Source organism: Macaca mulatta, chromosome 20 (assembly GCF_049350105.2).
Source record: "Macaca mulatta isolate MMU2019108-1 chromosome 20, T2T-MMU8v2.0, whole genome shotgun sequence".
Classification (NCBI taxonomy): Eukaryota; Metazoa; Chordata; class Mammalia; order Primates; family Cercopithecidae; genus Macaca; species Macaca mulatta.
Genome location: NC_133425.1, coordinates 3687295 through 3712612, shown reverse-complemented (window position 1 = coordinate 3712612; position 25318 = coordinate 3687295). Strand labels below are relative to the sequence as shown.

The window sequence follows — 25318 nt, the reverse complement described above, 5'->3', positions numbered from 1 at the left end:
TCACGCGTGGATCTGGAACCGCGTGGGCGCGACGTCCCTTCCCGAGCGGGGGGAGAAGGGCTGGAAGGGGGTTCTGGGACGGGCCCTGAGCTGAAGAGCCGTGGCGCCGAAGGTCAGAGACGCGGCGGAGAGAGGGATGGCCGGACAGAGCCCGCAGACGCGGACACAGGCGGCCAAGAAAGATGCGGGATCCGGCAGCAGACGCCGCGGGGCACCCGAACGTGGACGCCCAGCCTGCAGGGGCCAAGGCCACCGCCCTCGCGGGGCTGCAGAAGGCAGGGGACGCCCTGTCCCCCCATGGGGGTCCAAGGCGCCTGCGGTGGCCACAGTCTTTGGGGAGGTCAGCGCGCTCCCTGGCGGGTCGCTGCACGGGTGGGGTTGTGCATCACAGCGGCCCCGGGGATGATCTGAGATCCCCGAGAGGGCCTGGCATCACGAGGAATTCACAGCCTTCCGGGTATCACAGTGCCCCTGGGACAGGGCCAGCGGCCAGGGGGCAGGAGACCATAGGGTCCTCTGGGTGTGCCATATCACCCGCCTCTGTGCGGGGCGGGCTGTCGCTGCGCCGGTCACATCCCCCCGGGGCCAGACGGGAGGTACAGAGGGAGCTGCCGGCGGGGACGGCGGCGGCCTAGGTGGCGACACGCGCGACGCGAGCAAGGACTCCTGGCAGGCGAAGGCACCGGATGAACGTGCGCCTGGATGTGGGAGCGGCGCCCGCCCTGCCCAGCCCGCGGGCTCAGGCGGCGCTGCAGCGCCCTCGCCGCTCACGCCGCTGCAGCCTCCGCAGGCGCCGCGTCCACGCGTCCCTCCAGGGAAGCACGAGGCTTCCGCGGGCGGCGCTGAGCCCGGGTCCCCGGCCCCCCGCGCCCCCAGCCGCGGCTCCAGGCCCGCCACCCAGCAGGAGGTAGCGGCGGCCAGGGAGTAGGCGCGGGCAGCCGCAGGCTGCATCCCCGGCGGGCACCCACAGCGCGCTGCTCCCGCGCCGAGCGCGCTCCTCTCCGCTCCGGAACACCGCGAGCACGGCCACCGGGAAGCGCGTCCACGCGCCGCGCGCCTCACCGCGCGCGCCCACCGCTACCTGCACCGCTGCGGGGAGAGTGAGAGGGGGTGGGGTCAGGAGGCGGCGGCCTGCCCGGGGTAGAGGGAGGCATGGGGAGGACACCCGGAGGACAGTGCGGGCTGAAGGAGCGGGGCCGCCCCCCGTGGGGGACCTGAGGGATGAGGATGGATGGGCCTTGGGGCCCAGCAAGGGTCAAGGCGTTCCAAGAGGAAGCTGGCGGAGGAGGGAAGGTCCGCGGGAGGCCTGAGGGCACCTACCATAGTCCTTCCTGCAGAACTTCTTTAGGCTGATGCGGTAGTTGCCACGGGCAGGTTTGCAGTGCAAGTCACAGTCTGGGTAGAGGGTGGGAGGCTGACAGACTCCCCTGCCCCCCTTTCCCCACCGTCTCCTCCCAGAGCCCCTTCACCCAAAGTCATGCCCGTCTGGGGCCCTGTCCTGTGGCCACTCACCCTGGGGCTGCACAGGGCTGCTGTCCTCAGTGGGTCCAGGGATAGGGGTCTCTGCAGAGAGGGAGGGAGAATGGCCTGCGATGGAGGAGCAGAGAGATCTGCAGGGCTCAGGGAAAAGACGGGACAACAGCAGGGAGCTTGGGTGGCCTTGGCTTGGTGGCTGAGGCAGGGCAGGGTCACTCACTAACACAGGGCGCCACTGGGGAGCGGCTCTGCTGGAAGCCAGGTGCGCAGCGGTTGCAGGTGAGGCCAGTGACGCCATCCTTGCAGGGACATTGGCCTGTGGTCTGGTTGCAGGTCTTGCCAGCAGCACCAACGGGGTGACAGTCGCAGGCTGAGGAGAGGTGGGAAGGGCCTGGTCAGAAGCCTGTCTGGGGATCTGGGAAGCCAGAGGATGAGGGCCCGCAGGTGGCTGGTGGTGGGCTCACCCCTACAAGCCCGACGGTCACTCAGGGCACGGCCAGGGTCTCGATAGAAGCCCTCCCGGCAGTAGTGGCAGTGGCGGCCAGCGGTGTTGTGTCGGCAGTTGAGACAGACACCCCCGCTGCGGCGGCCGGACAGTCGGTACAGCTCCATGTTGAAGCGGCAGCGGCGGGCATGGCCATTGCAGGAGCAAGCTGCAGGGAGAGATGGGTCAGGGGCAGACTGGTTGGGTCCAAGGTCCCCAGGCCACCCTCCAAGGCCTCACCGAGGCAGGCGTGGGATTCCCGGGCAGTGGCCCGCTGCCATGGCCTGTCGCAGTAGAAGGGCTTGCAGCGGCCGCAGTCAGGGCCCTCGGTGCCATGCCGACAGTCGCAGATCAGGTGGCCCTGTGTGTCCAGCAGGCACCGTGAGGCATGTCCATTGCACTTGCAGCGCCCGCCCACCTGGAGGTCAGTGGCTGCGTAGGAGTAAGGGACGATGGCCTCCATGTCCCTGGGGTCACCCGCCGCGCTAGGCCTTGTGAGCACTACACGGATGTCGGTGGCGGTCACCCAGTCTTGGAGCACTGGGCTGCTGTCCAGGTCCAGGCCTGGGGGGCTGCTGTCCTGCACGCTGAAGGCCAGAAGGCCGCTGCCATCAGGCTGGGCCTGGGGTGCAGGGAAGCACAGGGCCTCAGGCCCTGGGCCAGCTGGGCCATCGGCAGGGGCAGGCAGACGGCCATAGTCCAGGTCACAGTGGGAGGAGAAGAAGCCCAGAGGGGCCCAGCTGCGGCCATGGTCCTGTGACTTGAGCAGGGCTACGGAGGCTGGGGGAGCTGAGCAGAAGCGCAGGCTCACGAAGACCAGCTCGAAAGCCTTGCCCAGGGGCACCGTGAGAGTCACGTTGAGGGGTGCCCGAGGCAGCCACTCTGAGCGCCAGCACAGAGGGCTGGCCGTGCCCCCTGGGGAAGTCAGGAGGGCGGGGGGGTGTGCCCGTCGCGGGTCGGAGGCGTCGCAGGCCCGAGTGGCCGGCCGCCCGCACGTGCTGGACGCCAGCACCTCGCGGCCCAGGGCGGCGTTCACCAGGCCCGGCACGCAGCCCCGGGGCGCGCCCCCCTCATCGTGGCAAGGGTCGGCGGGCGCCAGCGGCCCAGGGCTCAGGGCGGCGAAGAGCGTGCCTGCCGTCAGCAGCAGCCCCCAGGGCCAGCCAGGCATGGCCGGAGCCGCTGCGGGTCAGCCAGCGGCCGGGCCCCAAGACGCTGCCCTCGGGGAGAAGAAGCCCCCTCCGCGGCTCTGCCCACTAGGCCCCGCAATGCCGAGGAACAGGGCCCCCGGGCGGCCTCAGCCCGGCCCAGTGGTGGGAGCAGCGGCGGGCACGCCCCGGGCTCAGCACAGCAGCAGGGATGTTGGCGCGTCCTCCCGCTGGGCCTAGAGCGATGACAGGCGTCGCCCCGGCTCCCGGTGCCTCAGTCCGCGGAGGCCCCACCCGCCGCTCGCACTCACCCACCGAGGGCCGGGCGGAGCAGGTCTCCCGGCCTCCCGGGAAGGACCGTGGGCGGGCGGGGCCTGCGGTGCACGGGCCGCCGCCTCCTCCCGGCTGCAGCGAGGGCGGACGAGCTGTGCCAGGAGGGGGTGGGGGGCGCAGCAGGCGCAAGCCAGGGCCCAGCCGGGGGCGGGGCTGCTCCGGTCGGGAAGGAGGGAGGGGAGGGGAGGGGGCCTCATCGGCAGAGCTGGAATCAGAAGCAGATTCAGACGCGGGCTGGGCCAGCGGGGAAGGGGGCTGGGAGGCCCGGGAGCCAGGGGAGGGGCCGGGGAGCCAGGAATGCGCTGGCGGGAGGGGTCTGGAGGGGGGCAGCTCAGCCTTCGCAGCCCGTGGAGGACCACCCAGCAGGGTCCTGGGCCCACAGCCAGGCCTTTACTGCTCCTGGGGCTGTGCCACGTGCTGGACGGGGGTCTGGGCCACCTCCTCCCTGAAGCCCATCAGGCAGGCAAGACCCGGGTCTGACAGCAGAAGGCCGGGATGCTCCCTGGGTAGGGAAGCCAAGTAACTACCAGTTGAAGGGTCATCCCCAAAGCAGCATCTACTGGAGTAGAAAGAACCCAGGATTGGGTCAGGTCTAATTTTGAATCCAAACTGCTCCATTTCTGGCTGCATAGCTTGGGGTCCTTTTTCCTCATCCGCCAGACGCCTGTTACTCACGAGGCTCTCTGAAGCTGTGGGATTTGATGAACCCGAAGTAGTATCAGGCCCAAGTCTGGAGCTGCACAGACTGGAGTGTCTCCTGTCTGTGTTGAGGAAGGGGGGCACCCCTGTGGGCCTGAGCTGGGCTAAGACATGAGGCCACCCCCTCTTTTCTTTTCTCCACCATCGCGATGTGTTCTTGCCTCTGCTTCTCGCCATGTCTTCTCACAAGACTTTCAGGATTAAGCGATTCCTGGCCAGGAAACAAAAGCAAAATCGTCCCATTCCCCAGTGGATTCAGATGAAAACTGGAAATAAAATCAGGTACAACTCCAAAAGGAGACATTGGAGAAGAACCAAGCTGGGTCTGTAAGGAATTACATGAGATGGCACACATATTTGTGCTGTCTGAAGGTCACGATCACATTACCATATCAAACTGAAAATGTCACCACTATCTGGAGAGTTCGACGTGTTTTCCTCTCTGAATCTATTATGAATGCGTTGGTTGGCTGAGTTCAGTAATAAATATGTGAGGCCTTTCATTTCAAAAAAAAAAAAAAAGACATAAGGCCAGCATCCCCTGCACCAGGCCAGACTCTGATCCCAAAGCTCCCCGGGTCTGCAAGTTTCTAGTTGCATCTCTGCCATGGGCCCAGCTGGCAGAGGACATGGAAGCTGGAGGGTGGGATGGGGTGGCTCCTTGGGGTTCAGGGACTTGGTTAGCTGTTGAGGACCTCTCTGCAGGGGCAGGGAGTAGGGTTTAATCATGGGAAGGGGCTGGTGGCAACCTGGAGCCCACTGCCCCACGTCGCAGCACGTTTGGGCAGGGAAACTGAGGCAGAAGCCCAGCTGGGTGGCCTGGGGACTAGCTGGGGATGGGGCAGCTGTGCCTGGGAGCGACACCACCAAAGAGGGTCCAGGAACAGCTCTGGTCAGAGAAACCTCCTCCCCTCCTACTTTTAGGTCCCTGACAGAGGAGGCCAAGCCTCCCAGGGCGGGGCAGGGAACAAGTTCCATGCAGGGGCATCATCGAGGCCTGAATATCCCGTTTCAGATGGGAGGCCAGGCCTGCAGCTGGTGGAGGGAGCTACGTGCGTGCTACCCTGGACACGGCCAGAGATGAGCAAGGACCAAGAGGAAGAGGATGGAGAGGCAGAAGCATCACACTGTTTGGGAGAGGAGGGACAGGAGGACACAGAAGCCTCCCAGGAGAAACTGAAGGACCAGAGGAGGGAGTAGGAGGGCCTGACCATGGAGGGGAGGAACGGGAAGACAGAGTGACAGGGCACCTGGCTTGGCTCCTGGAGCAACTGACACTGGTTGGTGGGCACCTTCTCCTGGCCACACATCTGCGTGTGACAGCCACAGATGCACAGGGATGGGGGCATGGGAGGACTGAGCAGAAAGGGCTGGGGGGCTCTCTCTCTACCACAGGGCCCCTGCCCCTCAGCTCCCTGATAAAGAGAATGGGAATTGTGTTCTTGACAAGGTGAGGGACCTGAATCTGACAGGGCTCACGCTTAGTCAAACTTAGAACCTGAAACTCCCAACCACCCTCTTCAAGGTCCTTCTGGCTCCCAACCCCCACCTCCCGCCACCCCACCCTAAGGGTGGGAGGAACCCTGGGGGAGTATGGGGGCTGAGATCATCATTCTGGGACAGTAGAGAGAAAAGCCCAGGCCTGACAGAGGGGTCCCCCTGGCCAGAGACAAGCCTCTGGGGAAACCCAGGCTGTCTCTGGACGTCAGGGCCACTGCCAGAGCAGGGCCACTGCCAGACTGGCCGCCAGCCAGGCTGCAGGAGGGACAGTGGCCAGCATCCTCTTCCACTCTCATCAGAGGGGCCAGCTTTGTCTCCAGCTCAGCTTCCCTGTGAGCCAGGACTGGGGTCTGCAGAACGTCTGGTGGCTTCTGGGGTGAGGGAAAGTAGGTGCCTGGTGCTCAGCCCTGGTGCAATTGTTCATCTGGGTCAGCAGAGGTCGAGGGAGGCCCTGTAGGCCCAGAGGGCCATTGTATCTCCAGCTCCCCAGGCAGGAGGCCGCTGGCCACAGAGCCTCTCCCCAGGAACAGACCTCTGCACACGCTACTCTGCCCCCACCCCCAGCCCTCACAGATGGTGTTTGGAAGTTAGGGAGGGCCTCCCCACAGCCCCCAAGCGGGACTTATTGCTCTCCAGGGACCCAGCCACCTGTCCCAGCCTCTGGCTGGGGCCTCTGCCACCTCCCACCTCTCCACTGGTCCTGCCCCCTCCTGGCACCTTCTGTAACAAAGAAGCTCCGCCTCCCCTCCCCCCACCTGCAACTCAGGCTGCAGTGCTTGGCCTCCCCCACCCCACCCCCCCCCTGCCCCTAGAGCGGCAGCTCCAGCTTTGGGACACAGGCTGGGGTGAGGGCATAGAGGGGCTGGACAGTCCCAGGCAGCAGGGAGCTGAGAGTCTTTCCTGTAAGATGCCCATTGATCCAATAATTCCCCGCCCAGCCTAGAACCTGCTGTTTCCCCGCAGACGCCTGCAAGCCACCACTTATTCACCTATTGCACATTTATTGAGCGCCTATTATGCCTCGGGGGGTTTCCAACCGAGCCCCGAAGGCAGACAGCCCAGGAGCGGACACAGCGCTGGCTCCCAGCGGCGAGTGGTGTGGCCGAACCCGCGTCGCGGTGCCCTGCACCCAGCACCCTCGCGCCAGGTCGATCTCCGAGCCGCGCAGACCGCTGCCCAGCCAGGCCGCTCTGCGGTCGCGCCAGCTCTGCGCGCCAAGTCAAAAGCTGAAATGCGACGTTGGACGGAGGGAGGAGAGGGAAAGCAGAAAGGGAGGGAGGGAAACGGCCGGTGGCCTCCTCTGCCCAAAGGGTTCCAGAAGAAACGATTTGGGGATGGGGTATGGGAGGCGGCCTCTGCGACCGCGCTTGGCACTGCGCCCGCCCGGTCGGGGAGAGGTCGGAGGGAGGGGCGACCGGCTCGCGGTGACCTCGATGGGAGGGGGCCTTGCCCGCGGCTCAGGGCGCCCCCGGCTCCCTGCGCCCGGCCCTTCGCCTCCGCCGAGCGCGCCAGCACAGGAAGGCGGCGGTCAGGAGCCCCAGGCCCGCACTGAGCGCGGCCAGCGACGAGCCCTGGGCCAGGTCCAGGCGTGGTCCCCGCAGCGAGAAGGTGATGGCTGGTGGGGGCCACGGCACCGAACGGCAGAATGCAGCGCGGCCACGAGCCCCCCGCGCCGCCGGTGGCCAAGAGCAGGGCGCGCAGGACCCCGGGGGGCTCCGGGTGCACGAGACCCGGCCCAGGTGGCGAGGCGGGCGCCGCGTGCGGAGGCTCGGGCGCGCTCATGCCGCCAACCCGGTGGCCGCGCTCGGTGGGTGGTGTGGACGCCCGCGCAGTCCCAATGGCGTTCCGGGCTCGCCACGTCAGAGCCCATTGGCTCCAGAGGTGGTGACGCCAGCTGGGAGCCCGGGGAGTCAGCAGCTGCCTCTGGGTTTTGGCGGGGAATCGGGGTGGGCGGGCGTCAGTCGCAGGAGGAGACCTGTCTTTCCTGCCCTGGACCCCTGTGTCGGGGCCTCCCCAGGACCCCCACAAAGCTATCTAGGCCGCCTCCCTGCTCCAGGAAACCACTGTCCTCTGGATTGGCCCCGGGATTGGTGGATCATTGAGTCAGTGCATGTCTGGCTCCCATCAGGGCCTGACCAGGGTAGAGGGGGACAGCACCCCTGTCCTCCTGAGGTAAACATCCAGTAGGCATGGGGGATGAGCCAAGTCAGCTAGTGAAATAACGCTGGGTAGAGACCACTTGCTCTGGAAAGCCACACGGGTGTACAGTCCGGGTGTGGTTGGGGCTTCAAGTAAGTCAGCGGCTCCTGCAGATAGAGGCACCTGGGCATAAGCCTGGAGGCAGCAATGGGGTGGCTCGGAGGGGCGAGGCTGGCTGATCTGCACAAGGGGTGTGACCCTGGGGCTGCTGCCAGGCTGCAGGGGCAGGGGGTGGAGCTGCTCTGTCCCTGGAGGTGCCCCCTCAATGCAATGAGGATCATGGTTTTTGGTTTCCTGCCTTGGTCTCTGTCATCTGGTCCCCAGCAGCCCTCAACTCGGGACTCTGGGTCTGAGCATGTTTCTGGCCTGCGGGACTGTCAGGCCCTTTACAAGCAGGACCTACCTGCGATGCTTCATCTGGTTCTCAGTAGACCCAGCTTTCTCCGAGTGCCACCCACCTTCTGTCCTGCTGCCCTGTCCAGGGGGGCACCTTGGGGAAGAGGCTGGTAATCTTCCCTGTCGCAGATACCTGCCCACAGCTGGGCTTGGTGGAGCTCCTGCGCCGTCCACACAGAGCACTTGGCCCCAACTCCCAAATGTTTGGGATGCCTCGGGCCCTCAGTGCAGGTTCGTTTAAAGAACACTATGAGCACTGAACATGGCCAGCACCAGGGCCTTTGCAGCCAGCAGTTTTTTTTTTTTTTTTTTTTTTTTTTTTTTTTTTTTTTTTGAGACAGAGTCTCACTCTGTCACCCAGGCTGGAGCATAGTGGCACAATCTTGGCTCACTGCAACCTCTGCCTCCCAGGTTCAAGTGATTCTCCTGCCTCAGCCTCCTGAGTAGCTGGGACTGCAGGCACCCGCCACCATGCCCAGCTAATTTTTTTGTTTGTTTTGAGATGGAGTCCCACTCTGTCACCCAGGCTGGAGTATAGTGGCACCATCTTGGCTCACTGCAACCTCTGTCTCCTGGGTTCAAGCGATTCTCCTGCCTCAGCCTCCCAGGTAGCTGGGACCACAGGTACATGCCACCACACCCGGCCAACTGTTTGTATTTTTAGTAGAGACGGGGTTTCACCGTGTTAGCCAGGATGGTCTCGATCTCCTGACCTCATGACCCGTCCACCTCAGCCTCCCAAAGTGCTGGGATTACAGGCATGAGCCACCACGCCTGTCCTCTAGTTTTTATATTTTGAATGGAGACAGGGTTTCAACATGTTAGCCAAGCTAGTCATGAACTCCTGACCTCAGGTGATCTGCCTGCCTCATCCTACCAAAGTGCTGGGATTACAGGTGTGAGCCACCGCGCCCGGCCTGTGGCCAGCACTTGAGATGCAACAAGTAATCTCTGCCGGCCCCTAAGGTCATCACCACCATCACCCAGCATGACAGTGGGGACAAACCTGGACAACTGGGGCTGAGTCCTTGAGAATCCTGCCCAGTCCCAGGGCCAAAAACAAGTCATTTTGCAAACCCACCTCTGTGGTTGCAGAGGGCCCAACCCTGACCCCTGCTCTTTCCTGCCTTCATGGGGAAGGGAAGGAGGCTCAGAGGAGGTGAGAGTGGAGTGGCTAAAGGGTGAAGAGGTAAAAGGCCCTTCCTGGTGGAGGCCATGTGAACCGGTGACCCCACAACCGCCCCAGCGACAGCGCCAGGAGGGGGAGCTGGGTGTGGGTACCAGCAGACAGTGGGAAGCAGAGCTGGGTGGCTGTGGCAGAGACAGTGACTGGCCTGTTCTCCAATATGGCCTTGTGGTTTTCGTGTCCTCCAATGAATGAGTATAGCTTACAGCCTACAGAGGGTGGGGCTTTCAGCAGTGCTGGGCCCACCTTGAGTGGCCTTGTCCCGTCCTTTATACAGAAGGGATATCGAGACAGGGTCTCGCTCTGTCGCCCAGGCTGGAGCACAGTGGCACAATCATGGCTCACGGCAGGCTCAAAGTCCTAGGCTCGGCCGGGTGCGGTAGCTCATGCCTGTAATCCCAGCAATTTGGGAGGCCGAGGCGGGCGGATCACGATGTCAGGAGTTCAAGACCAGCCTGGTCAAGATGGCAAAACCCTGTCTCTATTAAAAAACTACAAACATTAGCCAGACGTCGTGGCACGCACCTGTAATCCCAGCTACTTGGGAGGCTGAGGCAGAATAATTGCTTGAACCCAGACGGCAGAGGTTGTAGTGAGCTGAGATTGCGCCACTGCACTCCAGGCTGGGTGACAGAGAAAAAAAAAAAAAAGTCCTAGGCTTAAGCGATCCTCCCGCCTTAGCCTCCCAAGTACTTGGGATTACAGGCAGACATGCCATGCCCGGCTCATTTTAAAATTTTGTGTAGAGATGGGGTCTCACTATTGTACAAACTGGTCTCAAACTCCTGGCCTCAAGCAGTCCTCCCACTTCAGCCTCCCCAAGTGCTGGGATTACAGGCGTGAGCCACCACATCCAGCCCATTTATAATCTTGATAAATACACTTGATACATTCCTTTTCAGCATGACATGTATCAACCAGTGATGTAACTTGATAAACAAAATCATAAAGAAACAAAGGCCCAGGCCGGGCGCAGTGGCTCACGCCTGTAATCCCAGCACTTTGGGAGGCCGAGGCGGGCGGATCACAAGGTCAGGAGATCGAGACCACGGTGAAACCCCGTCTCTACTAAAAATACAAAAAATGAGCCGGGCGCAGTGGCGGGCGCCTGTAGTCCCAGCTACTCGGGAGGCTGGGGCAGGAGAATGGCGTGAACTCAGGAGGCGGAGCTTGCAGTGAGCCAGGATCGCGCCACTGCACTCCAGCTTGGGTGACAGAGCAAGACTCCGTCTCAAAAAAAAAAAAAAAAGGCCGGGCGCGGTGGCTCACGCCTGTAATCCCAGCACTTTGGGAGGCCGAGATGGGCGGATCACGAGGTCAGGAAATCGAGACCATCCTGGCTAACACGGTGAAACCCCATCTCTACTAAAAAATACAAAAAACTAGCCGGGCGAGGTGGCGGGCGCCTATAGTCCCAGCTACTCGGGAGGCTGAGGCAGGAGAATGGCGTGAACCCGGCAGGCGGAGCTTGCAGTGAGCTGAGATCCGGCCACCGCACTCCAGCCTGGGTGACAGAGCGAGACTCCGTCTCAAAAAAAAAAAAAAAAAAAAAAAAAGAAACAAAGGCCCAAGTCCCACCTTGGCATGATTTAAATACATATGCTTTCAGCCAGGCGCAGTGGCTCACACCTGTAATCCCAGCACATTGGGAGGGTGAAGTGGACCACCTGAGGTCAAAAGTTTGAGACCAGCCTGGCCAACAAGGTGAAACCCCATCTTTACTAAACATAAAAAAAAAAAAAAAAAAAAAGCCAGGCGTGGTGGCTGGAGCCTGTAATTCCAGCTACTTGGGAGGCTGAGGCAGGAAAATCACCTGAACCTGTGAAGCAGAGGTTGCAGTGAGCCAGGACCATGCCACTGCACTCTAGCCTGGGCGACAGAGTGAGACTGTCTCGACAAAGATAAGTACAAATGCTTTCTAAAGTGGCTTTAATATCACACAAGCAGCTCTTTGGTTTACACTGAGAGAAAACAGAGGGAGCCAGGAAAGGCTCCCCGCTGGCCTCTGGAGTCCAGGAGCCTTGGGAAGGCTGAAAGTCAGCCCTGACCAGCAGGCTTAGTTGTCCTGAGAAGAGCCACTGAGGCCACCTGGTCCAGTTCACCAGGTCTCCCAGGGAAGCACAGGCATCTCTGGGTCCCCAAGCACAGTGCCAGAGAAGACACCCCCAATACCCATCTGAACAGGGCTGAGGGGATGCTCCCTGGCAGGCCAGCGCCCAGGTGGTCCTGAGGCCTGGTGGGTGCAGCATGGGAAAGGCTCAGTCCACAGGTTCATCTCGCAGGATGGTGAGGACACGTGCGCCTCCCTCGCAGAGCAGGCTGTGTGCAGCCCGGCACAGGGTCAGCCAGGACGGCCCCTCCGGCTGTGCAGCACTTACCAGGGGGAGGAGTTCAGCCATCAGGACCTGGGGGCAGGGCAGGGCCAAGGTCTCAGGGGCACCTAGGCTGGGGGCAATCCTGGGACAAGCTTTGAAGCCCCCATGCTTCAGCCCCTCCCTTCTGCCATCCCTAGCTCAGTCTGGCCCGTGCACTTCCCAACCCACACACACAGACCCCAGGCTTGTCCCCATTCTCCTGGGTTCTGGGGGGTGGAGCAGTCAAGCCCCTACCCTCAGGTCCTCCTCAAGGCTGCAGACCTCTGTTGCACCCCCATCTCCTCTTCCAGAAGCACCTTTTCCAAGTGGATCTGCTGGTCCAGCACGGCCACTCGCAGCTTGAGGGCCGCCAGGGTCTGCAGCTCCTGGGTGCTGGAGTAGACAAGCAGCTGGGGGCTCCATGTAGGCTCCGCTCCGCCCCCACAGGACGGCGAGGCTCTGGGGGGCCTCCCCACAGGACACGGTAATGGTGGCCGTTCCGCCACCGCTGTGGGCACAGGAGAATGTGGCCTTTGGGGTGGCAGCCGAAACCGCGGCCCAGCTTTTCCTGTTTGCCTGGCTCTCCCAGGCATCTGCACCACTTGCCCTGCCTTTAGGGGAAAGGTGGGCTTTTAGGACAGTCCCGTGCAAGATGGTGTGTCTTGAGCTTGGACTTGCTGGCAGGGAGTCCTCTGTGGGGTGGCCCTCTGTCTGCCTTATTTCTTTACTGCGTTTATGCACGACTTTTGTGAGACTGGCTTTCCTTTTGACAAATGGTGTATTTTCACTCTTAAAACGTCAAGCAATTAGAAAATACAAAGGAGAAAACAAGTTCTATAAATAAACACCTTCCGGGAGCTGATTCTCATGAGCTACTTTCTGTTTTTTTTTTTTTTTTTTTTTTGAGATGGAGTCTCACTCTGTCACCCAGGCTGGAGTGCAGTGGCGCAATCTCAACTCACTGCAACCTCTGCCTCCCGGGTTCAAGCAATTCTCGTGCTTGTCTCCCAAGTAGCTGGGATTACAGGCGTGCACCATCATACCCAGCTAATTTTTGTATTTTTAGTCGAGATGGGCTTTTACCATTTTGGCCAGGCTGGTCTTGAACTCCTGACCTCAAATGATCCGCCTGCCTTGGCCTCCCAAAGTGCTGGGTTACAGGCGTGAGCCACCATGCCCGGCCTCACACACTACTTTTTCTTTTTGTTTTTGAGACGGGGTCTCACTCTGTCACCCAGGCTGGAGTGCAGTGGCACAATCTCGGCTCACTGCAAGCTCCTCCTCCCGGGTTCACACCATTCTCCTGCCTCAGTCTCCCAAGTAGCTGGGACTACAGGCGCCCGCCACCACGCCTGGCTAATTTTTTGTATTTTTAGTAGAGACAAGGTTTCACCGTGTTAGCCAGGATGGTCTTGATCTCCTGACCTTGTGATTCGCCTGTCTTGGCCTCCCAAAGTGCTGGGATTACAGGTGTGAGCCACAGTGCCCGGCCCTCACATGCCACTTTTTCAACAACTGGGTGAATAAGCAACAGTTCAGAGCAGTGAGGTTGTATGTGTGGGGAGCAGCGAGGTAGGGGAGCTGCCCTGAGGAGGAGAGGAGGGCGGCGGGGGAGGGGGGGTCACCAACTTGCATCTGGTCCCTGGGCTGCTCACCTTTCACTGAGGTGCAGACAAGGCTGGCTAAAGCACCCTGTACCTGGCCCAGACCTCAGTGCAGGTGGCAGGGTGGGGGTGGAGTCTCACCTGCACGCAGTTCCTGCAGCCTCTGCAGACACTGGCCCACCATGGCCTGCAGGCCCTCCAGCATGAGCAGGCAGCGGTACTCCTGCATCCAGTCCATGGGGGCTGCAGAAGAGTCAGGGAGGGCAGGTGGGGTCCGTGGCAGTCTGGAAACCCTCCCTGCACTAGCCCTCCATGCTCCTCCCGAGACAGACCCAGGACCCACTGACCTGCCGAGAGTTCCTCCCTCACACGTAGTCTCAGCAGTGAACAGGCCTTCCGCAGGCGCCTCGCCTCCGCCTCCACTTCCGCGGCACTGAGCCTGGGCTGGGACCCGCCTGACTGGATATGGGTCAGGAAAACTTTCCTGCAGCCAAGCCCCTCTGCTCCCACCAAGGACAGGGCCTGGAGAGTGGCCCTAGCCATCCCACACCAGCCCCTCCTGGGGCTGCTCCACAAACCTGCCAGGTTCAGAGCCAGAGGCCCCCCAGGCTCCCACAAGCCCAGCAAGGATACAGCTGTCTGTATGTTCCGGAGGAACTGGGTTTTGGCGGCAGCGGCATCCATGGAATCACTGGTCTGCATGGAACTCAGCTGGGCCCACAGGCTGGGGTGCACACGAGGGGCGCCCCAGGAACCACAGAGGGACACGGTTATTCCAGCTGGTGAGCTGGGCCTTGGGAGGTAGGCAAGGGCCAGGGTGGGGACCCCAGGCTGGGCATCTGGCTCTGCTGAATGCCTGGAGGGGTCTCCAGAGGCCTCAGGGAACCAAGAGGACACTGACCAGAACAAGGGGACAGAGCTGACAGGCTGGCAGACTTTTAACGTCGACAGTGACCCCACTCAGCAAAGAAGGCAAAGAGACCCACTGGAAAGTATCTCGAACCTGTACCCGAGCTGGTGATGCCTCCAGGTTCTCCCCTACCCCTGTCCAGCCAAAGACCTCAGCCTCACCTCGAGTTCTGGGAAGCCGCTTTCCTGAATGCCGCAGGCAGCCGCAGCAGGTGCCTGTCGGAGAAGCCGGTGTTCAGAGGAGCATTGCCTTGCTCTGGGGTCTACAACTCCCATTTCCTGCTCAGAGCCCAATCAGGCATGAGGCTTCTTGCCCCTTTCCCACACCCGACCCCACCAAGGATAAGCCCCCTTGGATAGGGCTTCCAGAGCGGCCATGGGAGAAGCATGGTCCAGTGCTGTCCCAGTAGAGAGAAGAGGGGGCCCCGTGAGCAGAGCCCACACCCTCCAGAGCCCATCTGCAGCCTCTGGCCTGGGCAAATAAGGGGACAGCCACAGAGGAGAGGGCAGGACAGGCTCTAGTACTTCCCTGTCCTGATGGTGCCGACCTGGACACCACCACACAGCTGCTTCATTCTGCCAGCTTCTGAGCACAAGCCTCAGGGGTGCATCCCAGGGCTCAATGCCCTGCCCTGTGACCCTAAATCCCAGGCTCCTTGCTAGCCAGGGTCTGAGGAGGCAGAGACAGAAGTCCCTCCAGTGAGGGTCTGGGAAACCTACCCCTTTTCCTTGAGTGTGAAGGCTTCTGGGGCCTGAGGAGCAGCCGATGGGGCCATATGCTGGTTCCTGAGGCCCGCTCCAGGCCTGGGGGCTCGGGCTCCTATCCCAGCACGGGTCCTATCCCGCACTGACGGCAGCCGGCGCTCAGGGCGGCCCTTGGCAGGCACTGTGGTCTGGCGGAGGCCCTTGGTGGGTCTCCTGTCTGAAGCATGGCCACCAGCTTGGCCTGGGGACTGGGGTGGGGTGGAGGCTGTCGTGCCAGGAGAGGTGACAATGGACCTAGGTTTCAGGCTGGGGGCCTTGTTTCTTTCTCCAGCCTTAGTGATGCCTCTTCGAACCCGAACAGCCTTCTCCAGTGCCTGGGTCAGAAACTCCAACTCTTTGAGGTCTTGTGGACTGGGTGTGCATGCTGTGAAAGCCAAGAATTACGCAGGGATCTCTCCCCACTGTCCCCCAGGAGGGTCCCTCACAACTGCGCTCCAGAAGACCAGAACAGCACCTGGATTAGGTGGGTGGTGGAGGTTTACCTGGAAGGGGGTCCTCTTCATTAGTTTCTGGCTCTGGAGGTGGCTCCCAAGCCCAGGTCCCGGTTGGCTCCCTACAAAGACATGGGCAGCCGTCGCACGGCCAGGAGGCAGGGCCCAGCCCAAACAGACGCAAGGGGGCTGCCCGGCCCCGCGGCAGTCCCCCAGCTCAGAGCTTGCAGGGTACGGGGGGTGGCACTGACAACCTATAGCTCCGAAGTGGGCGGCTGCGCCCGGTCTCCCAGCCACGGGACCTCGGGGCAGGACTCTGAGGGGCCGAGGGAGGTCTGGCCAGGGGGTCCCGGGGTCCGCGTACCAGGCCTGCAGCAGCCGACGGCAGACGCGCAGGCTCTGCTCCAGTTGCAGCTGTCGATGTGCGCAGGCGTCCAGGGCGCCCTGCAGCTCGGCTACCAGCCTGGGGGACGCACCGGCGGCTCATCACCTCGGCCAGCGTCGGGCCTCGGGCCCCGCGCCTGACTGCCAGCCCGCCCGCGTCCTCCCGCCCCCTCTCGCCGCGCAGGCCTCACCGGCGCGAGCAGTCCGCGGGCAGCATGAAGGCGGCGGTGTCTCCTTGCAATTTGCCGCCTCTGAAGAGCCACGCCCCTTCCGGGCGGGAAGGCCGCCCCTTCCCGGCCGGGCTGCCCAATCCTGAACCGGAGCTCCGGGGCCGCCCCCGAAGCTTTCTCTCCCTCATTGCGGGCGAGCCTCAAGCCCCACCCACTCCTGCCCCCTAGGTCTCCGAGGCCGCCAGGGAGGGGACTGCGGGCGACGCCGGGATTTTGGTTTGGGTAACTGGGTAGATGGGGCCGCCATTATCGCGCTTCTCTTGCAGGGCGCCTGTGACGGTTTTACGAGAGGCTCCATCTGTCCTGATTGAAAGGGCTCTACCGCGGCCGGGCGCGGTGGCTCACGGCTGTAATCCCAGCACTTTGGGAGGCCGAGACGGGCGGATCACGAGGTCAGGAGATCGAGACCATCCTGGCTAACACGGTGAAACCCCGTCTCTACTAAAAAATACAAAAAACTAGCCGGGCGAGGTGGCGGGCGTCTGTAGTCCCAGCTACTCGGGAGGCTGAGGCAGGAGAATGGCGTAAACCCGGGAGGCGGAGCTTGCAGTGAGCTGAGATCCGGCCACTGCACTCCAGCCTGGGCGACAGAGCGAGACTCCGTCTCCAAAAAAAAAAAAAAAAAAAGAAAGTGCTCTACCGCAGGGACCCGCCGTCCTGCTGACGCCCGGGCCAACGAGTGCTGACGCCCGGGTTGCTGGAGGTGAGGATGCCGCCTGTCAGGAGCGGGGATGAGGGAGGAGAAAGTGTTCACTTTTGGACATGTGACGTGATAGCACTGGGCAGAGGGGAGGAAGCTCAGACCTTGGAGCAGTGGGCCCAGCGAGGTGGCCCTTGGTGGGGCAGGGGACGGGTAGGGACAGGTGACGGGGCCCAGGCAATGGCCAGGGAGGTGGAGCAGCAGTAGGACAGTGTCACAGAGGCAACAGGAGGCTGTCGCGGGAGGGACTGGGTCACAGGCCAAGCGCTGCTGAGGTCTCGGCGGTGTACACAGCACCGGGGGGTGGGGGGTCGGCAGACAGGGCCTTCAGTGATGCAGGGGACACCTGGGGGAGGAAGTGAGGAGGGCAGCAGGGCCCCATGTAGTTGATGTTAACAAGAATAAACAATTAGGGCCAAGAAATCCCAGGTGGTAGCTGGAGGAAAGACAGACCTGGGGGTGCTGTTTAAAGATGGGACAGGTGAGTCCGTTCCATAGTCGTTAATGGGAAGGTGTCATCGCAGAAGGGAAGGAGGGCACAAAGGGAGTTGTCAGGGAGGTTGGGACCCAGTCAGCTCTGGCCCAGTGCTCAGGGTGGGCCCCTCCATCAGCGGTGGGGGAGGGTGACGGTGGCCCTGCCTCCCTGGAGGTTCTCTGTGAAGGAGGAGGCAGCACTCGAGATGCAGGAGACCACCCACCCCAGCAGGTGATGCCAGGCTCCCCTGGAGTAGTTTCCTCTTTCAGGTGCAAGCTGGGAGAAAGCAGAGAACTGACTCCATGAAGAGTTGGGATTTTGACAAAAGAGCCCCTGGACAAGGCGTTGAGGCAGCAAAGGATGTCCATCACTCATTTGTCACTATCCTCCTCACATTTAATCCTCATAACACCCCTGTGAGGTAGGTTATCATCGCCCCCTCTTACAGATGAGGAAACTGAGGCTCACACATGCCCAGGGGCACACAGTCGACAGGACGGGTCTACAGTTCCAACGCTTCGGTTCTCACCCCGACCACGCCCCACCCAGGGTGGCCAGAATTCCCTTATAGTCGCAAGAGTACAGCTGCCACAGACTTACAAACACACACAGCACCAGCACACAGAAAAGCAGCAGCTCAGTGAGCATCTCCCAGCCCTGGGTTTCTGGTTCAAGAGCATTTGGGGGGCCAGGCGCAGTGGCTCATGCCTGTAATCCCAGCACTTTGGGAGGCCGAAGTGGGCGGATCACCTGAGGTCAGGAGTTCGAGACAAGCCCGGCCAACATGGTGAAATCCCGTCTCTACTGAAAATACAAAAATTAGCCGGGCGTGGTTGGGTGCTTGTAATCCCAGCTACCTGGAAGGCTGAGGCAGAATCTGGGAGGCGGAGGTTGCAGTGAGTTGAGATCATGCCACTGCACTCCAGCCAGGGTGAAAAGAGCAAAACTCCGTCTCAAAAGAAAAAAAAAAAGCATCTGGGGGACACTTCTAGTCAAGTGGTTCTTTCTTACATTTGCAGAGGAAACAGAAATGGATGGCAGCAGGGTGAGTGTGCTGTGGTAAGCCCATCCCCAGGGAGAGGCCACGGTCACATGGCCCCAGACAGGCTCCCCAGGCGAGGACTGCTGTCTCCCAGGCTCCCTTTCCATGCAGAAGCGGAGTCTCTGTGGCCAGCAGGAAAGCCCAGGGGTCTGCCTCCCTCCCACGGATCCCCAGAGCACAGCTGCAGTTGGGATCAGCCAGGACACGGCCCCCGACTGCTCTACTACTCTGCCTCTTGGTCACCTCAGATGTTAGAGGGGACTTCAAGTTTTTTTCTGGCTAGCCTCTCTGGGAAAATTCTTTTTACATAAAGTGTGTCAGGATGGCATTGAGGGGCTGGAGTAAGATTTTTGTTTTGCAGTTGAACCTAAATAATGGTAGGAATCTCTTGTTTTTTTAATACCTTCTGTTTTAAGTTTTTCTCGTTTTCATCTTGGAAGAAGGAAATTTAGAAACAAAGAGGAAAAGAGTGGCCCAGAAATTCAGCACAAAGAGAGGTGTTCACATTGACAACATCTGTGGGTCACAGACAAATGTCTGGGACAGAGCCTCTGGGACAGAGCTCTAAAATGAGTAACGTGTCGTAGGGAGTCCACGCAGTGTGCAGGGACACAGGCCCCCTTACCATGGAATACCCACCCAGAAGGAAGTGGGTGCCCCATGCAGACCAAGGTGGATAAGGGGACAGTGGTGTGCTCAGAGCTGTCAGCTCCCCACTGGAGCCCCAAACCAGACAGATGTGGGCAGGAGCTCAAGTGGTGTCTGACTACCCAGGTCACACGTGCCTTGAGCATGAAAGCTGTCAGCTCCTGGCACCAGGCTCTGCTGGGGCTGGGAAGACCAGGACACACATGGGCGGAAGCTTCTAGAGACAGTGAGACACGGAAGGGACAGAGAGGTGCCCTCCATGCAGTGCGGCCAACTGCTTTGAGGCTCAACTTTCCAAAGAGAGGGATCTGACCTCTTCACTCTCATTTCAACATTCTCATAGTTTGCAAGGGACTCCCGCGGAGAAAGAAACTTGGTGACCACAAGTTACCCTCTCTGCTCTCTGTGCGAAGGCCTCCGGGATCTACACAGCATTCCTATGCTGTGCTCCCACCCCTCGCCTCCAGCCCCCTCAGTACACATCCACTGCGGCAAATGCGCTGACACACTTACAGCCTCACAAGGCCCAGGTTCATGTCCTCCTCCTCACTGTGTATGCATAGGTTTATCCGTTTCACCTGTTGCCGGGGAACACTGCTTTCGGGGGGACTTGGGGGACGACACTGTAAACATGACTTCCTGGCCTGATGGTGGCAGGGCTGTGTGTGCGAGTCACTGTCCAGGGACAGCACTGAGGTAGGTCGGGGCAGGACCCCCAAGCCACCATCCACAGAGCTTGTGGGACTCGTGGTGCTGACGGAGGAGTACCCTGAGGTCGTGACGTCCTTCCCTGGCTCCGGGCTGGTGCGGAGCAGGGACTTGGGTCCTGGGGTTGCAGGGATCTGGGTATCCAGCGCTGGTACCTGTGGGTCCTGGGGTCTCTCGTCCTCTGGGCAAGCCTCCTCATCACTGGATTCCTGGCAGCAATGCTGTTCTGGATTCAGGTAGACCACGGTGACATCGAGGATGCCACTGGGAGCTGTCACTGCAGGAAGGTTGGTGGGGAGGGAGATCATGTCACACCCAAGCATCAGGGGAGACCCCCTTCCAGGTCAGGACCCTGAAGTGCAGGTCAAGAATCTTCTACCTTGCTATGGTCCTCTGTGTTACCCTCCTGTGGTGAGAAGTGTGGGTGACATGCCTCTTCCAAGGTTGGACAGCTGCCCACCATGACTCCAACGACAGTGGAGATGACAAGTTGGGCATCTAGCTCAAGCCAAGTGGATGCAGAAGCAAGCAACTGGGAAATCGACAGGACTCACACTAACTGGGCTTCTGGTAAGGACCCATGCAGTCTGCCTGGGGTTTGCACAGGGCAGTGATCCCAGCAGGGCAGTGAGGAGTGTCATGTAAACCACGTGGGCACATCTCAAACAACATTCTAGAAAGAAAAATTAGCCTGTCCAGCTAATTTTTAAATTTTTTGTCTTGCTATGTCACCCAGGATTGTCTTGAACTTCTAGCCTGAAGTGATCCTCCTGCCTCAGCCTCTCAAATTGCTGGGATTACAGGCATGAGCCACCACACCTGGCCTAGAAGGATCTCCATGAACTCCAGACAGGTCTCTACCTCCCTCATCCTAGTGAGGTCTTCCCAGCACAGAACGAGCAGGAGCCGGATAGGTGTGGCCTAAGTCCTCTCATCCCTGTGTGATGGTAGAAGCTGTGGTGTTTTGGGGGTTCTCCCCTCCTCTCACTCTCCCCATGCCTGGACACACTCCCCGGCAGGGCAGGAGCTGGCCCCGCCCTGTGCTCTGTGCACATCCTCCTCCCTCCCACAGCGCTCGCACAGGGCCAGGTGCCCAGAGACCCTCAGTGAGAGCCACCCTGTGTGATGTCCCTTCCAGTGCGCCCTGGCCCTACACTCACCGTCACCCTCCTTCTCGCCCTCGCTCTCCTGGTCGCCTTCGTAGCCAGAGCAGCAGTCCAGGCTCCAGTCGAGGAAGCTGCCCAGCAGCGTCTCCTCCTGGCTGGACAGCTCCGCAGTGGGGGTGGTAACAAAGCTGCCCCTGTCCTCCTGGAGGCTGTTCTCCCGCTTCCTGCAAGGTGGAGAGAGCCCAGGAGACCCGGTCATGGGCGCCAGCGCTGGGAGGCCAGGCCCTCTGCACCTACCTCTAACACCCGTGTGCCCCGGCCTGTCACTGCATGCTCCCAAAGGGTCTGCTGGGTAGAAAATGCTGGTGAAGCTAGAACAGGTATAAGCCCTTGAGGCAGGGCCAACCTGGAGGACAGTTCAGGCAAACTCAGGCCCCAGGTCTGGGTGTGAAGCCCAGCCCACCCGGCTCAGCTGTGGGGCCTGGGCCAACCATCTGGTCCCCTGGACACCCCCAGGATGATGCTACCTTCCAGTGTTGTTGTTTTTTTTTTTTTTTTGAGGTGGAGTCTTGCTCTGTCACCCAGGCTGGAGTGCAGTGGTGTCATCTTGGCTCACTGCAACCTCCGCCTCCCAGGTTCAAGTGATTCTCCTGCCTCAGGCTCCTGAGTAGCTGGGACTACAGGTGCCCACTATCACACCCAGCTAATTTTTATATTTTTAGTAGAGACGGGGTTTCACCATGATGGCCAAGTTGGTCTCGAACTCCTAACCTCAGGTGATTCACTTGCCTCAGCCTTCCAAAGTGCTGGGATTACAGGCGTGAGCCACTGCGCCCAGCCCCTCTGGTGTTGATTAATAAGGGCCAGGCAGTGCTCAGCCCGGGGCCAGGCAGATTGCATGGAATGGCCTGGCCTTGGGCGGTGCCGGCACCCATGCCCAACTGGGGTCAAGTCTTGCTCGGGATGGGGCTGGAGGCCAGAGTGTGGGCCTGAGCCTGGGAAAAGCTGCCACACCAGCTGAGCCTTTCCACTTCCTGAACCCAGGGCCCACTGGGGAGTGGGGGTGGAGAGAGCTACCCGTGTCACCCATGGGGGTCTGTCTCAGAGACTGATGGGGCTTTGGGGGGCCTCTGGAGAAGCGGGTTTAACACAGTGAGGCTGAGCACAGGGCCAGGCCCCCACCTGGAGTAGCTATGCGTGTCTACATGGACTTTCCTCGTGATAACCCTGGCCCCAGGGAGTCGGTGCGTGTGTGGAGTGAGACAGGAGGGTCAGGTCTCCTGCTTTCTGCACAATGGAAAGTGCTATCACGCTTCTTGGGGAAGTAGCAGTAGCGGGGGCTTCGGCTGCTTCCCCAGGGCTCCCCAGGAGTTTAGGTCTACTGCCAGGGGCCCACTCCCCACACAACACTCCCGGAGGCAGCCCTGCCTGGTCCTGTATTGACAGGGAAGACCCAGCCACCCAGTGCCCGCCCTTGGGAAAGTTATGGGTGCACATGGTGCTAAGGAGTCACAGGCGCAGGGCCAGCAGCACAGGGAGGGCCCTGTTCATCGGGACCTTGCAGAATCAATAGCAGTTCTCCAGGTGGGTGAGGTGGAAAGAGGAAGTTAACTCCAGGAGGAACAGCCAAGGTGCTGAGATAGGAGAGGCAGGTAAACAGGTTCACACGGGTGGTGAGGGAAGTGCAGGGGATGTGACTTAGGTCACAACTTGAGTGCCGGGAGTGACAGCAGCATCATGGAGCAGGTAAGTCCAGGATACGCGTGACAGGCACGGGCAAGGCTAGAGCCAGGCTGGGCTCCCGCATGCTCGAAACCATCTTCCTCCACAGGGAGCCCAGGCAGAGGGAGAGGCAACAGCCTCTGAGGAAGGAGACCTGGGCTGGAGACAGTGGAGGTTACGCGGGGGCCTAAGGCATGACTGCAGGGCTCTGTCCCAGGGTCACTGTCCTGGGATCTGCTGCTCCCCTGACAAGCCTTGGAGGCCTCTCTGTGAGGGAGCGCTGAGGGAACTGGGCCGGCATGAGGGTGCCAGCATTGTATGGCGCAGGGTAACTAACCGTTTGGTTCTCCGCCCCGAGGGAGAGCTGAGGAAGGCGTGGATCTCCCCTGTGCTGAGGAAAGTTGGGGGGTCGGGGCTGTCTTGTGTCACTCCTAATGCCGCACACAACTGGCTGTAGCTCAGCACCTTAGGGGAAGCCAGAGTTAGGGGGTGCAGAGGCCCCAAGGGTGAGGCCCGCCCATACCCCAGCACCCCATGAGACGCCCAGGTGGCAGGAGAGAGGCACCTTTTCCTGGCTGATTTCTCCATAGCGCTTGTCCTCAAATCGCTGCTTCACGGCGGTCAGAGAGACTTGCCTGTAGTCCTTGGGGGCGTCATCGTGGAAGCTGGAAACAGTCACATGGAGTGGACATGTGAGGCACCCCCACCCCATTTTTAGCCTTAGTTCACTGAAGTGAGCAATGAGAATGCAAAATGGTGCAGTCACTCTGGAATCCGACCTGGCGGTTCCCCGAATGGTTAAATTTAGTCACCACAGAACCCAGCAATTCTCTCTAGGTAAAGACCCAGGAAAAAGGAAAAACTATGTCCACACAGAAACCTGTACTAGAATGTTCATGGCAGGACTGTTCACAATAGGCAAATGTCCACCAGCTGTGGGATGGATAAACACATGTGGTCCATGCAGGGGAATATTATTCAGCCATGAAAAGCAATAAAGCAGGTACACACGCCACAACATGGACAAATCCAGCAAACATTACACTGAGGGAAATAACCTAGACACAAAAGGCCACCTGTCCTATGACTCCATTTATATGCAATGTCCAGAATGGGAAAAATCCGTGGACAGAAAGTAGACCACTGAGTCATCTAGGGCTGAGGAAATTGCGGGGAACCAGAGGGTGACAGCTGAGGGGTGTGTTGTCCCTTTGGGGAAAGTGAAAATGTTGTAAATTTGATTGTTGTGATGACAAGCACAACTGTGTGAATAAACTAAAAGCCGATTAAATCATACAATAAAAGGAAGTTTAGTTTGTAAATAATGTTTCTAACTTATCTGGTTTGGGAAAAAAAAATTAACTTTTTCAGGTGGAAGAGAATAAACGCAGCTCAGAAACAGCTTTTGGTGGCCAGTGTTGGGACGATCTGTGATCCCCATAAGCAAAGGTGGGGGGGGTAAGATCCATGCCGACCCTTCTACTGTCACCCTCGTTCCTTGCCCAGAAGGCACAGGGTCCGGGCACTGCAGGAGAAAGCAGCATGAGCAGCAGCACATGCCAAAGCCCGGGAGATGCCACCAGGTCCCCTGTGGCTGAAGTACAGTAAGGGGGTAGAAACAGCAGATGGGCCAGAGAAGGGGCTGCTCAAGGGCAAAGAGACCCCCAGGGAGTTCTGATCTCATCCTGGAAGCCGGACACCAAGGCCCTGGGTAGTGTACACGAGACACACGTGGGGTGGCTGCCAGTGTTCCAGAAGGCTGGGCAGCCACCACGGATAGCTCCAGCCCCCAAGCGGTGAGCGCACGAGGAAAGTGCACTGGCGAGGATGCAGGGATGGAGAAGCAGGAGCGGCTGGTGGAGGCCTCAGCTGGGTGCACAGTGGTTCATGCACCACAACCCACCAGGGCCGAAACAGGCCAATGGCTGAGTCACACTGGCAGGGTGGGTGGCAGGTCAAGGTTGAGACGTGGTCTGAATCCTGGAAGTGATGAAGTCTCCCAGGAAAGGAGTCCGAGGTGTGGCAGAAAGCCAGAATTCCCTGGCCCCTTGGGGTGGGTGAGAAGGGAGACTAATACCCAGGTCGCATGGCCTACGGCAGGCAGCTGAGGCCCCCGAAGGAGGGAGGGTCAGCGTAATGCTGGCTGGAGAAAAGCCACCCAGGCCTGGTGTGGTGGTGCCTGTGGTTTCAGCTACTCGGGAGGCTGACACAAGAGGATCCCTTAAGCCTGGGAGGTCAGGGTTGCAGTGAGCTAGGATGGCGCCACTGTACTCCGGCCTGGGCCCCAACTCAAAAAAGGAAAAAAAAGCCTACACTGCTGAGTCTGCTGGATTTGGCTGAGGAAAGGGAAGTCATGGCAGAAGCGGGGAAGGGGGAGACCAGGGAGTGGTGGTGCCGAGAGGTGGGAGGAGCAAGTCTGTGAACACAACTGAGGAGGCGAGAGGGAGATGGCTGGTCAGATGCAAATTCACCCCCATGCTTGTCCCCCTTGCCCCTCACTGCCATGACTCCACTCACAGCCCCTGGCCCCGCTGGTCTGCACTGGGCCCTGGCGTGGCTGCCCCCTTTGCCTGGGACTCAGATGCCCAAGTGACCCTGGCTGCGCTCCCTGAAGGGAGCCGCACCCACCCGTACCACATGCCCCGCTCCTGCCTGCCGTTTCTCCCAACATGACCTGACCTCTGAACTCTCTGTCCTGGCCTCTCCCCCAGCGCCCGGCCCACGGTGGGGGCTTCATGCACTGCATAGAACAAACCAACGTGGGCTGAAGGGAAGCTGCCAGGGCAGGTGAAGGGGCTCAGATGCAGCGAGGGCCGGGCCAG

The 25318-nt window shown here is 60.4% G+C and overlaps 4 protein-coding genes and 1 long non-coding RNA gene across 11 annotated transcripts in view; 2 read left to right on the top strand and 3 right to left on the bottom strand.

The window, feature by feature from the left end:
• Nucleotides 1–701: 701 nt before the first annotated feature.
• NTN3 (netrin 3) lies at nucleotides 702–3534 on the bottom strand. Its single transcript, XM_015125385.3, has 6 exons — nucleotides 2201–3534; nucleotides 1941–2129; nucleotides 1697–1846; nucleotides 1513–1563; nucleotides 1321–1395; nucleotides 702–1089 (listed from the first exon to the last, which is right to left on the bottom strand). The coding sequence occupies exons 1-6, from the start codon at nucleotides 3126–3128 to the stop codon at nucleotides 740–742; spliced, it is 1743 nt and encodes a 580-aa protein (XP_014980871.2). The 5' UTR covers nucleotides 3129–3534; the 3' UTR covers nucleotides 702–739.
• A 778-nt stretch (nucleotides 3535–4312) lies between these two features.
• On the top strand, nucleotides 4313–4468 carry LOC144337810 (large ribosomal subunit protein eL39-like). The gene has a single exon (XM_077985326.1). The coding sequence runs from the start codon at nucleotides 4313–4315 to the stop codon at nucleotides 4466–4468; it is 156 nt and encodes a 51-aa protein (XP_077841452.1).
• Nucleotides 4469–11330: 6862 nt separating this feature from the next.
• TEDC2 (tubulin epsilon and delta complex 2) lies at nucleotides 11331–16646 on the bottom strand. Of its 4 annotated transcripts, none has more exons than XM_077983490.1 (10): nucleotides 16057–16646; nucleotides 15846–15944; nucleotides 15533–15603; nucleotides 15006–15414; nucleotides 14448–14501; nucleotides 14010–14169; nucleotides 13724–13835; nucleotides 13518–13619; nucleotides 12028–12280; nucleotides 11331–11823 (listed from the first exon to the last, which is right to left on the bottom strand). In XM_077983490.1, the coding sequence occupies exons 1-9, from the start codon at nucleotides 16221–16223 to the stop codon at nucleotides 12030–12032; spliced, it is 1425 nt and encodes a 474-aa protein (XP_077839616.1). In that variant the 5' UTR covers nucleotides 16224–16646; the 3' UTR covers nucleotides 11331–11823; nucleotides 12028–12029.
• Nucleotides 16585–23818, top strand: LOC144337817 (uncharacterized). Its single transcript, XR_013411413.1, has 3 exons — nucleotides 16585–16798; nucleotides 20112–20238; nucleotides 20405–23818. It is a non-coding gene; the product is annotated as an uncharacterized LOC144337817 (long non-coding RNA).
• The window catches only part of CCNF (cyclin F), a 32628-nt gene continuing 24954 nt past the window's right edge, over nucleotides 17645–25318 (bottom strand). For 3 of the 4 annotated variants that reach the window (XM_028840395.2, XM_077983485.1, XM_077983484.1), the window contains 4 exons: nucleotides 23062–23161; nucleotides 22834–22961; nucleotides 20829–20998; nucleotides 17645–19945 (listed from right to left, as the gene is read on the bottom strand). In XM_028840395.2, coding sequence (XP_028696228.2) covers nucleotides 19470–19945; nucleotides 20829–20998; nucleotides 22834–22961; nucleotides 23062–23161 — 874 coding nt within the window. In that variant the 3' untranslated portion in view covers nucleotides 17645–19469. 4 annotated transcript variants of the gene reach the window in all.

What these genes read in the sequence shown, in the direction of transcription:
- NTN3 (XM_015125385.3), bottom strand. Translation starts at nt 3,128, where the DNA reads ATGCCTGGCTGGCCCTGGGGGCTGCTGCTGACGGCAGGCACGCTCTTC. An exon ending in GGAATCCCACGCCTGCCTCG is followed by an intron (nt 2,130 to 2,200) that starts GTGAGGCCTTGG and finishes CTCTCCCTGCAG; the next exon opens with CTTGCTCCTGCAATGGCCAT. An exon ending in CCCAGTGGCGCCCTGTGTTA is followed by an intron (nt 1,564 to 1,696) that starts GTGAGTGACCCT and finishes CCCTCTCTGCAG; the next exon opens with AGACCCCTATCCCTGGACCC.
- LOC144337810 (XM_077985326.1), top strand. Translation starts at nt 4,313, where the DNA reads ATGTCTTCTCACAAGACTTTCAGGATTAAGCGATTCCTGGCCAGGAAA.
- TEDC2 (XM_077983489.1), bottom strand. Translation starts at nt 16,223, where the DNA reads ATGAGGGAGAGAAAGCTTCGGGGGCGGCCCCGGAGCTCCGGTTCAGGA. An exon ending in CCCGCGGACTGCTCGCGCCG is followed by an intron (nt 15,945 to 16,056) that starts GTGAGGCCTGCG and finishes TGCGTCCCCCAG; the next exon opens with GCTGGTAGCCGAGCTGCAGG. An exon ending in TGAAGAGGACCCCCTTCCAG is followed by an intron (nt 15,415 to 15,532) that starts GTAAACCTCCAC and finishes TGGCTTTCACAG; the next exon opens with CATGCACACCCAGTCCACAA.